At 36.2% G+C, this 17,113-nt stretch overlaps 1 protein-coding gene and 1 pseudogene across 1 annotated transcript; one reads left to right on the forward strand and one right to left on the reverse strand.

Annotated features, from left to right (window-relative positions):
* Positions 1-9,170: 9,170 nt before the first annotated feature.
* On the forward strand, positions 9,171-11,104 carry LOC109568977 (olfactory receptor 52D1-like; annotated as a pseudogene).
* A 4,593-nt stretch (positions 11,105-15,697) lies between these two features.
* On the reverse strand, positions 15,698-16,642 carry LOC109568978 (olfactory receptor 52E1-like). The gene has a single exon (XM_019974324.2). It carries the CDS (start codon positions 16,640-16,642, stop codon positions 15,698-15,700), a length of 945 nt encoding a protein of 314 aa, XP_019829883.1.
* Between the last annotated feature and the right edge of the window lie 471 nt (positions 16,643-17,113).

Raw genomic sequence — 17,113 nt, forward strand, 5'->3', positions numbered from 1 at the left:
TAAAATTTTGCCTTACTATTAATAATTCATTAATTACCTTCTCTCATCATCATCAACATAATTTATTTTCAATATTGACATACATAGGGGTTTGCCAGCCTCTAAAATGGTCTGTAGTTTCATTTAATTAGATGGTAACACACAAGTATTAAAACATTTTTTCTAATAATTGCTAATGAACACAAATTCATTAAGATGCAGTCTAAAAGGTTCAAAATAAATATAAAGGATTCAGGTAAGCCATTTGTTAATATTTATTCATTAATATTAAAGTGTGCAGTTAAAGTGCAGTTAAAATGACAGCATCAACTACCATCCATTAAGGTACTTGCCTACTAATTCCAATGCTGTGGAACATGTGCAAATATTATCTCTAATCTTTATAAACACAAATAGGAAAACATTAATCCCATCTTTATGTATGGACCTAAACCTCATATAGTTTAAAAGACTTGTCAAAACTTGTAATGCTTATAGCTACAGAGCTATAGAAAGAAAATAGAGGAGAAAACAGTAAATTGAAATGAAAAGAGAATGGAAATAAGGAAAAGCTAATACATGCCTAACCCATATCATATGTACATAGCTCCCTCTCCTCTACACACATTCAAACAGACACATCATCTCTTTTAAACCCACATCCATCTGAATACAAGATGTCATATCTTCATTATAATCTAAGGAGGTCATAGTTGTAACAGTTTAAGATTCATGGCAAATATGTTGAAGAAAAAACTAAATAGATGCCTGTTCTGAGCAAACTGGGTCTACCATTTTCAAAATTACCAAAGCTGTTCTTACAGATTTTCATGTACTTTACTTATGGCAATTGTTAGGTGAGTATTAAAAAAAAAAATTGATCATTCATTACTGATAGTGGTTTTATAGTAAGAAGTCTTTTCATCATTTTGTATTATTGGAAAATGCCAGAAGAGCAATGGAAATTATGATCACAGTTTCACTAAGACAATCAGGTATCATCTAGGTCTGATGATATGAGTAAAAAAGCAGGGAACTCCTAGGAGGAAATGGCAAACATGAAAACAAGGGAAGCTGAAAGCAACAGATGTTATTTGTAGGAGGCACTCTGTGAAATGTCTTTAAGAATAAACTCTTTCTTCCATAATACTGTGGCCTTGAAATGCAATAGTGAATACTCTAAAAATGTGTGATATAGATAATTGAAAGTAGAACTCAGTTATGGAAGCAAAATTTTCTGTGATTCATTAACAGAAGTTAACGACAGTCTTAATTTTTTTTTTTTTTTTTTGTATTCCTAGTCCAGAAATCAAGTTGTAACTATCTATGGTGATGGATGCTAATCAGATTACTGTGGTGATCATTTCATAAGATGTAGGTTATGTTGTATACTTTAAACAAATATAACATTGTATGTCAATTATATCTAAATTTAAAAAATAAAGAAAAATATCTGAGTAGCATCCTCTTCTCTCACACATTATAAAAAAGTACAACTAATTTTACCTCTTCAGTATTTTAAAAATCAGTTCATCTATCTCATTCATAATTAAATTAGTTTAAATCATTATCATTTCTTGGATTTATTACAGCACAGTACTTTACAGTACTTGAAAGTATGAGGTCTGCAGTCAGACTAACTGTGTTGAAACCCAGATTCACAACTTATTTACAGTGTAATCAAAAGAAAGTAAGTGACAAGCATTTTTCATCTATAAAAGAAGGAATAAAGTTAAAGCCCTAAATATAATATTTTTTTAGTTTTAGATGGATTTTGAACACTTTGAGCCTATTTCAAAGATACCATGCTATCCATCATTCTTTAGATGTCAGGAGAGTGATTTTTCTAAAATGCACAGGATAGATTGAGGCTTAAATCCAAATGTGTATATTATGATTACATGCTCCTTCCTAACTATTATCTTATCCATTTCTCTAAACTTCTGTCTCAGTCTTCTTTCCCTCAAACTTATCTTGTGTCTCTTCTCTTCCTTTCTTTCTCTCATCTTTCCTTTTGTCTATCACTGTGGCCTCTGGATACACTGTGAGATAAGAGACAGAAGACTTACCAGACAGAGCACCAGGATGGAATCCTGTCTCTGTTTTGTCTTAAACCACTTAGTCTTTAGGAGAACACTGCTCTTTGCCTGGAGGAGTTTTCAGTAGAAATTCCCCACAGCCAGTTTTATAAAGCACAAAAAAGACCTCTGAGGAATCAAGATTCTAATCTGGTTTTGAGTCAAAAAAAGAGAGCCATTAGGGAGCCCTGGTTTCTAAGGAAAAGAAACCAAAGATGTCAGGTTTACATTAGGAAGGTGACTAAATAGGAGGTCTTTGTACTCTTCCCTCACAGAAACACCTGCTCAGCAATCAGTAATGGATGAAAATAAGAGTTCCAAAATCTAGATGGGAGGTTATAGGATACTGGTGGAGCAAAGAACAAGACAAAACAGATTAGTAAGAGTAAGAAGAAATGTTTCACTTTGCCCTCATCACTCACCTTTTCTAGACTGGCACTGCTCTGCACCAAGAAATTCCCTCAGCCTGAGTTCTCCTGTGGGGGAATGAGAGAGTAAGCCCAGCTCCGGATGAATGTGTGTGTGTGATGGTGGTGAGTGGGGGGAGTGTATGTATACAAATGATATATATTCATGCACAGGCATAGTCCTTTCTCATTATTCTCATTAGTTCTTTTCCATAAAGTCACCATGGACACTGAATTAAAATGTAGGAAAATATCATTCCTACAGGAAATGCAGATCTAGGTTCCTACAAGCTTCTTGTCACTGTTGTAGCCATGTGTTCCAGGAAACAAACTCACTCAGAAGGACAATGCAGATAAATATTATTTTATTCTGGTACACTTCAAAAGTAAATTTTTAAAATATTTATTTATTTTAGTGCATTTCACTACACTTGACAGCTATTACAAACAGCAATATTATCAACAAGAAACATGGAAATAAGAAAAATGCGGCACTAATAGAATGCAAAAGTAATACTTGTTTACAACGTGAAAGAGGAAATGAAAAGTCCACCTCAGCTGAGAATGTACATGTCAGGCAATTTAATTTGTCCCAGATCTTTGCATGTCTACAGATGACTGTGAAAATGTCATAACTATTTATTTGAGGTTACAAATAAATTCTTGAGAGTAGGCAAATTTGCAACTATAGAATTTCCAAATAATGGGATTGTGCTGTTGAAAGCGGAGAAGGCAATGGCATCCCACTCCAGTACTCCTGCTTGGAAAATCCCATGGACGGAGGAGCCTGGAAGGCTGCAGTCCATGGGGTCGCTGAGGGTCGGACACTACTGAGTGACTTCACTTTCACTTTTCACTTTCATGCATTGGAGAAGGAAATGGCAACCCACTCCAGTGTTCTTGCCTGGAGAATCCCAGGGACGGGGGAGCCTGGTGGGCTGCTGTCTATGGGGTCACACAGAGTTGGACAAGACTGAAGTGACTTAGCAGCAGCAGCAGCTGTTGAAGGGTTTTTGCTGAACCACGTAAGACACGGGGATTCTTGGCCTCCAGAGGAGAAGAATTCAATCTGGGGCCAGTGACGAGGCTTGATCGCTCAGAGCTTCTGTGTAATAAAGTTTTATTAAAGTATAAAAGAGATAGAGAAAGTTTCTGACATAGACATCAGAAGAGGGCAGAAAGAGTGCCCTCTGCTAGTCTTTAGCCGGATATTATATAGCTACTAGCAGTCTGCTAATTAGAGAAAGGAAATGTCTCAAAACTCAGAGAATGGCACCAGGCCCCTTACCCACAACATGCATTGAGATAACATTGGAATTGGGTGAGTCATCCTGGGCCATAAACGATTGACATGAATCTTAAAGAAAGGCAGATTTCCAAGCAAATATATAGTTTTATTAACATAGATTAGGAGAACAATGTACAAGTAAAACATACAGGATTTGAGCCTTTAGGTGGAACTGACTTGAAGACAGAGTCTAGGGTAAATGTATAGTACATTAACATAGTTTAAGGCAAACATTTCCATAACAAAAATGCATTAGTTAGCTCAAGGTTTGAGAAAAGTTCAGGTGGAACCAGGTGTCATTATGGCAACACAGAATTTTAAGAGAAACCTCTTTTTAAATTTGTATAAAGTGAAAGTGAAGTCGCTCAGTCATGTCCGACTTTTTGCAGTCTCATGGACTGTAGCCTACCACACTTCTCTGTCCATGGGATTTTCTAGGCAAGAGTACTGGAATGGATTGCCATTTTCTTTTCCAGAGGATCTTCCCAACCCAGGAATTGAACCCAGGCCTCCCACATTGAAGGCAGACGCTTTACCATCTTAGCCACCAGGGAAGTCTCTTAAATTTGTATAGAGAAGGGGAAAAAATATAACACTAGTTTGTTTCCTCCTCTGCTTAAGAGAGAGATAAAAATATCTGACACTTGTAGCCTATTTCCTCCATTTGAAGACCCCTGGCCTTCCTGCCTGTTCCCCTCTCACTGTGTATATGTAATGTATATAAGACACATTAACAATAACATAAAGAATATAACTAAATTTAAAGTTAAATGAGAAAATTCCAAGTTATATAATGAATGAAATTAGTGAGATTGTCACACACAATAAAGATTCAAAAATTAGTTAAAGGTCAAAAGCTAGCCTGGAATACATACATGTAAAATCAAGCAATAAATCTCAGTGGCTTGATTGTTTAAAGATGTCAAAGTTTACACAATAATGTTTAAATGCTATTCAGTTTTCAACAAAGTCACATTTTCATTTGTTTCATGTAATAAATTTTCTGTGATAGAAACAGACATACAGTTCAAAAATAGTTGCCAAGGGCTATGTTAGGGGAAAAAATGGGAAGAGATTGGTAAATGGGTACAAATTTTCAGCTATAAGATGTATACAGTCTGAGGATTTAGCACCTAACTTAAGGACTATAGTTGATAATACTATATTATATAATCAAAATTTGCTGGGGAGTAGAACTTAAATGCTCTCTCTCTTATAGATACACACACACACAAATGTTCTCACATACAAATAAATATGTGTGGTTACAGATATGTTAATTAACTAGATGTGGGAGGAGGGGAAATCCTTCTAAAATATATTTATATATCAAATCACCATGATGTGCATTTAAAAAAAAATCAATGGAATTTATTCTGATTAATATGAAAGTAATAAAGTATATATCATGTCTTGAGATAGGTTATGCTATAAAATTTAGTCTAATATAATTTGAATACTTAAAATCATGTTAATATGAAAATTATGATATATAATTTAAATATCAAGGTTACTTTAGGATTGATATTAGTTTTTCTTTATCTTTTCTTATATTAAAAATAAAAAGGCATTATTTAAAACAAAGGGACTAGACATTATCTTCACTTTTTAGATTTGTGCATTTATTTTTTTTAAATTTTATTTAACTTTACAATATTGTATTGGTTTTGCCATATATCAAAATGAATCCGCCACAGGTATACATGTGTTCCCCATCCTGAACCCTCCTCCCTCCTCCCTCCCCATACCATCCCTCTGGGTTGTCCCAGTGCACCAGCCCCAAGCATCCAGTATCGTGTATCAAACCTGGACTGGCGACTCGTTTCATATATGATATTATACATATTTCAATGCCATTCTCCCAAATCATCTCACCCTCTCCCTCTCCCACAGAGTCCAAAAGACTGTTCTATACATCAGTGTCTCTTTTGCTGTCTCGTATACAGGGTTATTGTTACCATCTTTCTAAATTCCATATATATGCGTTAGTATACTGTATTGGTGTTTTTCTTAGATTTGTGCATTTATTTTTAAAAACAACCAATTCTGAGATGTAAGCAATCCTGCTGAAAGGCAGACTCCAGGCAATTGAGGAAGACTCCTTTCCCTCTCCTCTTTCTTGGATTTTCCTGTTATAAAGATGTTAGCTCTAAAGACTTACAACCTGATTTCTGAACTCAAATCTAACTCCCAGTGTTATCGTTCCCTGACACTATAGGGAGATCATTCCCACTCAATGCCCATGGGACCCTCAGAAAATGGGAAACATGTCTACAACTGAGTTCATTATGAAAAGCTGTAAGTTATGAAGTTTTCTTCAGTTGAGGTGGGTACTCATCCTCATCCCAGGAGCACCCCTGGTGAGGTAAGGCAATACAATTTGCTCTCATTTGTGTCATAGGCTAGGTTGACAATAGCCAGATGGAAGGTTTCAGGACTCTCATCAGGGTAAACAGGCTGTGAAAAACAGGCTTGTGTAAGATTTCTTGGAGCAACTGAGCCCCTTTGGATTTATGACCCCTGAATAGGGGTCTCTGTTTAACTCTGATGTGAGTTGATTTCAGGGTGCAGCTTTCCTTGAGAATAAATTTGTGCATGGGCTTCTCTACTTAGATCAGGCCTTCAGAAAAAAGGCAATGAAGAAAGGATGGGAGTGCAGATGTATCAGCCCTACATTCTGAACAAACCTTAGAGATCTCTGGTATTTGAATAACTCTTCATGCTGCCCCAAACTGTCTAACATGCTTTATGTCATTTTACATTTACAGAATCCTGTGTAGCACTTGCCTCTTAATGGTTAATATAAACTTCATAACATTTTACAAAATTGCAAACCTTGTAATTACACTTGGATTCCAATTCTAGCTCCTTGAATTCATTGTAGAAGAGATTTGAGAACCTAAAGTGAACATCATGTACTTGTATTCATATCTGTGTTATATGTTTGAGTACCTATCTAGAAAGTCCCTTTAAGGATTCAGTACAACAATGCCCTCAGTATAAAGAAATATAATATCTAATAGAAGCTCAGTTCATGTTGATTTTTTATTTTTGTTATAAGCTTGATAGAGATGTAGAACTTATTTTTTTATTTTTTACTTTTTTGGTGTGTTTATTTTATATACTATCTTTCACTCATATGTACATCCATATTCTTGACTCTTCTAAGTATGCATACAAGGTCTTTTGGGTTTTGATTTATAATATCAGGATCTACTATGCTCTTATTTTGTAACTTGACATTTTTTCATGTATCAATGCATCACACTTGAAACCATCACAGCATTGTTAATTGGCTATATTCCAATACAAAATAAAAAGTTTAAAAAACCAACAAGAATAAAAAATTATATAGAATATTTAACAGCATGGAGAAAGTCTGAGATGCAGAATTTTGCCAGAAGGTGTTATAGGTCATTTATTTTATTCATCCTTAAAATCAGATATTTCTTCTCCTCCATTCCCTCTTTTTTCCCCCTATATGCAGACAAAGAAAAAAATATTGATATAATTTAATTTTGTTGTATTTCTTTTTTATAATTTATTTTTGTTGTATTTTTAATTTCTTGTATATGTCTTAAATATTTAATATGATAAAATAAATAGTATAAACAGTATTAAAGTAGTATTAAAAATTTTAATAGTATGAATAGTATAAATAATATGAAAATAGTATAAACTGTTAATGTACTATAGTGTTTGGGGATTAGTGTGAACCAGAGTCAGTTTATAGTGATTCCATTGTTTGTCTTAAGTTTAAATAATATTATTTACCAGAAAAAATAACACTCCCTTAGGTTCTTATTTTTCTCTTTTTATTAATTCATTCATTGGAACATCAAACAAATACATGAAAAGAGATGAACTCTGTCAAGTAAGAATTTGTACCATAATAAATGTGAAAGATGTACAGAAATAAAAATGCAGTATGGCAAAATAGAGACACGTAAGTGTACACATCATAGGGACGCTGAGGAGGGATATCATTTGATATCAAATGATGGTTGAAAATAACTAGAAAAGTAATCTCAGAGGAGTGATATGTGAGTAAATTCTTGAGTTATTGAGGGATTTTATGTGGAAAAATTACCACCATGAAGGACAAAGACACTGGGTCACCACTTTCACAAACTGACAAGTTCTCTATGAGAGATGTGGGAAAGATATTTAAAAAGCTTAAAGAAATGTTCCAATATTTTATAAGAGAAGGAAAGCCTCATCTCCTCTGTAATTTCATGGTTTATATTTTTATAATGAATACCATTGCAGCTCTGCATTATTTACTTACTTACCATGAACTATATATAGCACATGAATTTATCGACTACACTGGTGCTGATAAAAAAAGGTAACCACAGTGATACAGCTAAATTATATTCTTATCACAGTCCCAAATTTAGGCTCTTTCTAAGTCTATGCTTCCTAAGTATACCCTCTCTGATTGTTTTCTGTGTTTGTAAAAGCTTTAGTATAAATGTGTTTAGTATAAATATATATATACACACACACACACAAACACACATGTTTCATTTTTGCTGTGCTTTTGTGTTAACAGAAAAATCGAATTTCTGTTTCATTCTTCATTTGGATATTTTATATGTAAATATATAAAAATTACTTCATTCTAATTGCTTCTGAGTACTCCATAATATGTTACAGATTTTTTAACTTGATATTACTTTGATGGACATTTTGGATGCTTAATTTTTTCTTCTATTATAGGCAGTTTTACAATGAGAATCGCTGTATATACTTCTATGTCTATGTGCTTAGTAACTCACTCATGTCCAACTTTTGGTGACCCTATGGACTGTAGCCCACTAGGCTTTTCTGTCCATGGGATTCTCCAGGCAAGAATACTGGAGTGGATTGCCATGCCCTCCTCCAGAGGATCTTCCCTCCATATGTATATATGAGCATTATTCCCTAGGATGGCAAATAGTTAAATTGATCTGCCAAACCTTTTGTTTCATAAGAATAGTTACTATGCAGTTTTTTCTCTAACAGGTCAATTGTCTTCTGCCAATTATGCATACTAGTTGCTCATTTGCTCAAACCTCTGTAATGCTTGATATCAAAAATCATGATATTCTGTTGGTTAAAAATATAAACTGTGATTTCTATCATATTCATTTTCATTTTTAATTTCATGATTGCAAGTAAAGATAAAACATGTTTTAAATAATTGGAAAATTTTATTCACTTCTGTATGAATTTTTCTCTGCATAATTAATACACTTATTTTCTACTGGGAAATAGATTTAACTTGTGTAAAGAGGTAGAACAAATAGAAAGAATGAAACTTAAAGTACATGACTACTAGGAGAATGTTGATGGAAACACAACTATAGATAAAAGGATATAAAATTTCATTTGAGGATCAAAAAGGGAAAGTTTGTAAAAACTCGTTTTAGCTCAATGAATGTAGACATAAACCTAAAGGTAAGCAAGAGTAGGGCTTCCCTGGTGGCTCAGTGATAAAGAACCCACCTGCCAAAGCAGGAGACATGAATTCAATCCCTGGATTGGGAAGATCCCCTGGAGAAGGAAATTGGGAAGATCCCCTGGATTGGGAAGATCCCCTGGAGAAGAAACTCTAGTTTCTTGCTGGGAAATCCCATGGACAGAGGAGCCTGGCGGCTACAGTCCTTGGGGTCGCAAAAGAGTTGGGCACAACTTAATGACTAAACAACAATCCCCAAAAAGTAAAGGAAGCACAGAATACAGGTTATAACAATATTGTAATTTTTATCTACTAGAGCAAACACAAATTCTTGGGCCAGATGTGGGTCATGAGCAATGCAATAAACTGATCATTTTCTGACACACCGTCATCAGGCTCACTCTTGCCATCATCCTGCATGAATCCCATGTTAGTTTGAATTAACCCCCTTCTGTTTATTCTACAACAGTCCCCCAGAACTGCAATATTTAAATCTCAAAGCTACCCACCTCCTATAATTTGGCATGTGCCCAAACTATTATAACTAAAATCTAAAATAAAGTTTATTTTCCATTCAAAATACTCTGTCACCCATCCTGTTTCATTCTGGTTTGTATCTTACAATTGCATGTTTGTTACTAAGTCATCCAAACCCATGACTATTACATAGTCTTCAGCTTTCAACTGATATCTCTTTCTTCTTGATGGAAGATTTTGCTTTCATATATGTAACTCCAGTTTTTTTGATACCTAGATATCTTTTCTCATTTAGCATTTACAGAGCAGCCACATTGAAATTTATAACTCTAAAATAATATTGCACACTCAGATAATGAAATAATGTCTATCAAAATATTTACAGACATTGTATTTATTCCATAGACTATAATTCTCTGCATTTTGGCTAACTTAACTTCTCAGAGGCTTCAAAATTTATGTTCTGATTTGTTTGCATTAGATGAAAATCCATGAAGGGAAAACTGAAACATTTGATGATTATGTCAGCAGATAATAAGACATATCTATCCATCAACCTTCATTCTCATCGGCATTCCTGGATTAGAGACTACTCACATCTGGATCTCCATCCCCTTTTGTGTGATCTATCTTTTGGCCCTACTGGGAAACTGCTCTCTTCTCTTCATTATCAAGACAGATTCTAGCCTCCATGAACCAATGTACCTCTTCCTTTGCATGCTAGCTCTGGCTGACCTTACTGTGTGCACTACAGCTGTGCCCAAACTTCTCAGCCTCTTCTGGTTCCATGATGGAGAGATTCGCTTTGGAGCCTGCCTCACCCAAGTGTTCCTGATTCACTCTTGCTCCACCATGGAGTCTGGCTTCTTCCTGGCAATGGCTTTTGACCGTTATATAGCCATTTGTAATCCACTGAGACATGCATCTATTCTGACACATTCTACAATTGGGTGCATCGGTCTAGCAATTGTATTCCGGGGCACAGTACTTCTCTTTCCTCACCCTTTCTTGCTACGGTGGCTTCCCTACTGCAGAAATATCATTTCCCATACCTATTGTGAGTTCATGGCCCTCATCAAGATTGCCTGTGCTGAGACCAGAATCCACAGAGCCTATAGCCTCATTGTTGCCTTTCTTACAGGAGGAGTGGACTTCATATTGATCATTTGTTCCTATGTCCTCATACTCCACACTGTCTTCCATCTCCCATCCAAGGACGCCCGACTCAAGACCTTGGGTACTTGTGGCTCTCATGCCTGTGTGATCTTAGTGTCCTATACTCCAGCACCATGTGCCCCATGTCCACATATTTGTGGCCAACATTTATCTCCTAGTCCCTCCCATGGTGAACCCCATTATCTATGGGGTAAGGACCAAGAAGATACGAGACAGGTTTCTCAAATTTTTCAATTTTTCAAAGTCTCTGAACTAAATCTTTTTTATTCATAAGTAATATCTGAACAAACATTATATTATCTAACTGTGAATGTGTGGTTTCTTCATCAAGAACTTCTTTTAATTGTTTGAGGGCTAAGGTTTTTCTATGGGAAGTAACTTACCCAAAGATGAGTTATTACATTATTGCATCTATGTTGTCATAGTCATTAAGGAAGGTATAGTACCAAGTAAGGCTCTTTGTCAAAATAATAAAATATTGTTTCAAAAATGGAGAATCATATGAGGTAAAAAATAAGAGAAATTTAAAATCAACATGATATATAATCACATCTTTGGCTTACAGTATAAAATTTACTACTAGATTTAGAAATTTCCATTTTTTGCCCCAGTTCTTCCTTCTTGATGAAATATACTTCATTCTCAAGCATATGCTTTAATACTTTCCTAGTCAGAGTCTCTTGGTGCTACCTATCTCTGTTCACCAAAATTTTCTTCAATTCACCCTCTTCTTGAATGGCACTTCTCTAACTATGCAGTTCTATTCTCTAGTTATTACATTTTATTAGCCTTTTCAAGTTATTCTCCTACAGTCTTTTGGAATCTATTATTAGTTGAATAGGCTTGTGTTGACCAAATTATCCTTATTATCTTTTCTCTTTGTCATTAAATTAAATTTTGCTTTTCTTGATGTCTTAAAGGTTCACATGGGGCTTCCCATGTGGCTCAGTGGTAAAGAGTCTGCCTGCCAATGCAGGAGATGCAATAGATGCTCAGTCCCTGAGCCAGGAAGACCCCCTGGAGAAGGAAATGGCAACCCACTCTAGTATTCTTGCCTGGGAAATCCCATGGGTAGAGGATCCTGGTGGGTGGCATCCAGGGGGTTGCAAAGAGTCAGATGCAACTGAGCACACACCACACAGGTTCACATGGGTAAATCTCATAGGCATCATGCTAACTGATAAGTCAGACACAAGAGAATACATGCTGTATGGTTCTATGTAAATGAATATCTAGAGAAAGTAAAACTATGAGGGATCATGTTCAGGCATTCATATTTTCAAGTTCCTTAGGTAATCCACAGATGCAGCTAAAATTCAGCTTCAGATGTGCACAGAGAAATTAGTTGACCAATGGGGAAATATTTTAGTCAAGTACTTTACCATTCAAGCTAAAAATGGGAAATGAATCAGCATTTATTAAGCATTTGCTAGGTTCCAAGCTCTTCATTTTGTATTTTATATACATAATGACTTAACTCTTATAATATTTTCTAGGGTTAGTTATCATAAATATCCATATATTAAATAGTTCAACAAACTCATATTCAATGGGTTAGTGAGTCGAGGAGCTAGAATTGGAAGTCTTTTCCAGCTCTAAAACCATAATTTTCTTCTAATCTCATAGTAATTCCATATATAGATATACATTCTTAGCCACTACACTATATCTAGTTATATTACACACTGATATGTAAGTGTGACAAGTGCTATGAGAGAAGTATTAATACAAAATAGGCAATTAGCCAAGGCTATGGGGTTTAGAAAATCATAAAAGTGTTCCAGAAGGATAGGACATCAGGAACGTTAGGTAGATAATTAAAAGTCAGTGTGGATTAGGTCAAGTCAGTTGTGTGTGTGTGTGTTTATGTGTGTGCACATGCGTGCCTTTGTGTGTTGGATAAAGGGAAGTGTCCAGTTTTGAGTTAGCCAATTCTACATTCAAGCATCTCACTTCCTAAAGAGTATCTGATTTTTCCCCTCTCTGGCAATTAACCATTTTGATTAATAATCAAATTTCAACTTTCCAGAATAATAGTTCTCAAGATTAAGGAGACTTAAAGTCTCTTAAGAATACAGATTGCTCAGACCTACTCTAAAGCTACTAAGATTCAGAACTTTTGTCACATGTCTCATAAATAAAATCCTATTTTCTTTTGATAGATCATACTGAGTACTTATGATTCAGTGGTCCACGCTTTGAGAAATACTGTTGTAGGAACCTGAGAATGAACACATAAAGGTCCTTCCACTTAGAGGATGTAACATGATTTAAAATTCCTACCAGGAGTTATAGCTTTTCATTAGAATATATAAACTTTGAAGATGTGTCTCTAAAAACTTTTAAAAAATGCTAAATAATAAAAATCTATACTTTTCTTGAAAATGTCAGATGACTGAAGTTAGAGAGCAACTAACCAACACAAAACCTCAGAGAAGATAGGCAGAGCCAAAGATGTATGAAACGCAGGTCCATGCTTACCAGCCAAGATGCCATATGCCATGCTGCTGCTGCTGCTAAGTCGCTTCAGTCGTGTCCGACTCTGTGTGACCCCATAGACGGCAGCCCACCAGGCTCCCCTGTCCCTGGGATTCTCCAGGCAAGAACACTGGAATGGGTTGCCATTTCCTTTTCCAGCCATATGCTATACAAGCCTGTAAAAAAGAACTGGTTCAAATTTTCAAGTGAACTCCTCACAACTAAGTGTAGACCTACCGAGAATATAGAATTGCTGAGGGCCGTCTGTGTATGACACAAATGAGAATTTAGACCCACTCAGGTTTTCTCCCTAGAGCTCAGCCAGGTACTCTTGGAAAGCCTACTCTTGGAAAGTAGGACTAGAGGCCTGAGAAGGCTTGCATCACGGAACAGACTTGGTAGATGGGAATGGCATCTGCTGTAGGATGGGGACTATACCTCACCCAGTTCCTGTCCCCTAAGCATCACTTGAAGATCCATTGCCTGTGAGGTAAAGGAGTAGAAACAGACTCTATAACCCAGGCTGAGGCAGGTTCATCAGAAGTCTCCTGCAGCACTGGGGGAGGGGCAGAATCACAGAGAAATCTGCACTTTCAATATCCAGGAACACTACACCTGCCTGAGACAGGCCGAAACAGAACAATCAGAAGACAGCCCCATCCTCCAGGTCCCACCAGCAGAATCACTGGGTTCAAGTAACAAAGCACTGTGCTCTGTTCCTGAGGGGGTGTGGAGAGCCTGGAGATTGGTCTTGTCTGTGCCACAGGAATAAAGGGGTGATCCAAAGCTGATACTGGGATAGACATTAGAAAAACCTTCTCACCAGCCCTCAGCCTGAGTAAAAGGTAAAGTTAGAGAGATATGAATCCTGTGACTCATTCACTGAGGACATTCAAAGAAATCGCAGGAGGAAATGGATGGCCTTAGTAGTCCCTTACCAATTTAAAAATTTGAACCTGTAGTGAGCAACCTTCTAACACAGAAGTCTCCAGGCCTAAATAGCTACACTGGTGAGTTCTACCAAACTTATAAAGGTTAAATACCAGTTCTTCACGAATTAACAAAAACATACAAACAGACTGAATACTTTCCAAATCACTCAAGATAACAAATTAGGCTATACAACTAGAGTCTATGTCATAAGTATAATAAGTGGATAATTAATTTTCTAGAACCACAGTAAGGTTCTAGAAAATCCAAAACATAACTGTTTGTTTTTGAATAAACCCAAGTTCATGGTGTGATGTTAATTAATGCGAACTCCAATAATTTATGACATTATATTTTCCATTGCAATAAAAATAAGTGGAAATTTTTTCCTAAAGTGCCTTCTATAGAACAAGTGTCATAGTATGGTTGGAGGATAATTTCAAAATTTAAAATGAATAATTTGTTAATTAAAAGCTCTGAGAGTCCTGCAGTAAAATATAACTAAAAATTTAGTTTTATTGGCCAAGATTTACAAACATATTTTCCCTTGAATCTTTTCTACAAATAATGTCAGCAAAGCCATATAGAAATAGAAATAGTGAGTGATAGCGCATGGAATTAGAATTTCATCTTAAACACACACACACACACTCAGGGGTAACACTGGACTTGAAATCTAAGGCTTCCAACATTCTATTAGGATAAAACTTTTCTATGGAGTGGCAGAATGGCAGAAAACACAGAGACAAACTGCTTAAAAAATAAGGGTTTCTTTGAAAAGAAGTATCAGCAAGCAAGACTCTGTAAGAACTCATCCATTAAACAAGCAACACAATACAGCTTAAAAAAAAGAAAAGAAAAGAGAAAAACTACACCTTTACAAAGAGTGTCAACTTTCCTCAGTTTTGTTCATGGAAAATTCTCATCTTCACACATAGCATATACACAGTGTCAATTTTATATCCTCTAACATTAACATGGCGAAGTCAAGAGCAGCATTCTTTTTAATAGGGGTTCCAGGCATATGGGAAGTGCTCCAGCACCTGTTATTTTAGAACTAGCAATGATCAGCGTAACTCATTTATTTTTGTTTAAATCAATATATAAAGATCTTTTTTGTTTGCTTGTGTTCTTTTGCAGTGGGGGCAGCATGGTTTAGTTTCAAACTGGTGGTGACTATGGAATGTGATGTGTTTTGTTCAGTCATAGTAGAAGCAAAACAAAGTGTTGGTTTTCTTCCATGTGAAGAGGCTGAATTATTTTCAAACAATGGAAATTATAAAACACCTTTATTAATGCATTTGACATGATTCTAACTTTTAAATTTAGGTTTGTGAAGGAAGCTGACAGGCCTTCTCTAAGATAGGCCTGTATTGCTTCCAAAGATTTCATTTTGACCATAGAGTGCCACTCCCTTCTTAGATTTGATTCTTTACCAGAGTTATGCTTTTTTCTTGGAAAATACTTTCAGCACATGCTCTCTAATCTGTTTAGTCCTGACACCATAGATTACAGGGTTGAGAGCAGGTGGAATGACTACATAGAAATTGGCCAGAAGGATGTGGATGTAGCGTGGTATATTCTGGCCAAACCTGTGGATCATGAATGAAAAAAATGCAGGGGTGTAGAAAGCCAGCATCACACACACATGGGACCCACAGGTGCTGAGAGCTTTGAGCCGGGCATCATGGGAAGGAAGGTGAAATACCGCACGGAGGATCTGTACATAGGAGACGACAATGGCTACAATGTCAAACACCAAGACAGAGATAGCACATAAGCCATAGATGATATTGACCCTGATGCTGGCACAGGATAGGCGGGCAATACCCATGTGCTCACAGTAAGTGTGAGGTATGATTTGGTGCCCACAAAATGGTAACCTTAGAATGAGCGGAACAAAGGCAATGACAAAAGTCAGAGGTCTCAGGAGGACTGCCAATGCAATGATGGCTACCACCTTGTTTGTCAGCACCAGTGTGTAGTGAAGAGGGTTACAGATGGCCACATAGCGATCATAGGCCATGGCCACGAGCACAGCCGACTCCATGCCAGTGCATAGGTGAATGAAGAACATCTGGACAAGGCAGCCCTCAAAGGAGATTTCCCTCAGCTTGAACCAGAAGATGCCAAGCATCTTGGGGATGGTGGATGTGGACAGACCCAGGTCAACAGATGACAGAATGGCCAGGAAGAAGAACATGGGCTGATGGAGACTACTTTCAGTCTGAATCACAGAAAGGATGCTAGTATTCCCAAGTACAGCTGTCAGATACACAACAAAGAAAGGAAAACCAATCCATATATGCATATGTTCCAGTCCAGGTATCCCCAGAAGAAGGAAAGAGGAGGGATGAAATAGTGTGGCATTGAGTGAGGCCATCATTTGGGGATCTTTTTGTAGTGAAATATTTCAGAGACCAAGATCTTCTCAGTCAGAGAACATGTCTCATCCTACAGAGAAAATGAAGAGATCAGTGAAACTTCTACTATAACTGCTGGCTTTGTTGCATCATAGAGGCCTAAAAGTCTATGAAATTTAATGGTAAAATGTGGCCACAAGATTTTAATGTACTTCATCAAATCCATTCATTCAATTGAATTTTATATTTTAGTTCAACAAACATTGACTGTGTATCTACCATATATGCACTGAGTTCTATGCTAAGATTGAATGCAGAAGATGAGTTAAACAAGGTATCTTTCCTGGTAGAACTTAAAAAGTTAATGGTTGAAAGAGTCATACAAATAGGCCATTCAAATTAATAAAATAATTTTAAGATAAGTTTTTCCCTTGCTACTTGGATATACAAAATATTTCCTGAAATCTTTTTATTATTATTTTATAGAAAAACTG

Source organism: Bos indicus, chromosome 15 (genome assembly GCF_029378745.1).
Source record: "Bos indicus isolate NIAB-ARS_2022 breed Sahiwal x Tharparkar chromosome 15, NIAB-ARS_B.indTharparkar_mat_pri_1.0, whole genome shotgun sequence".
Classification (NCBI taxonomy): Eukaryota; Metazoa; Chordata; class Mammalia; order Artiodactyla; family Bovidae; genus Bos; species Bos indicus.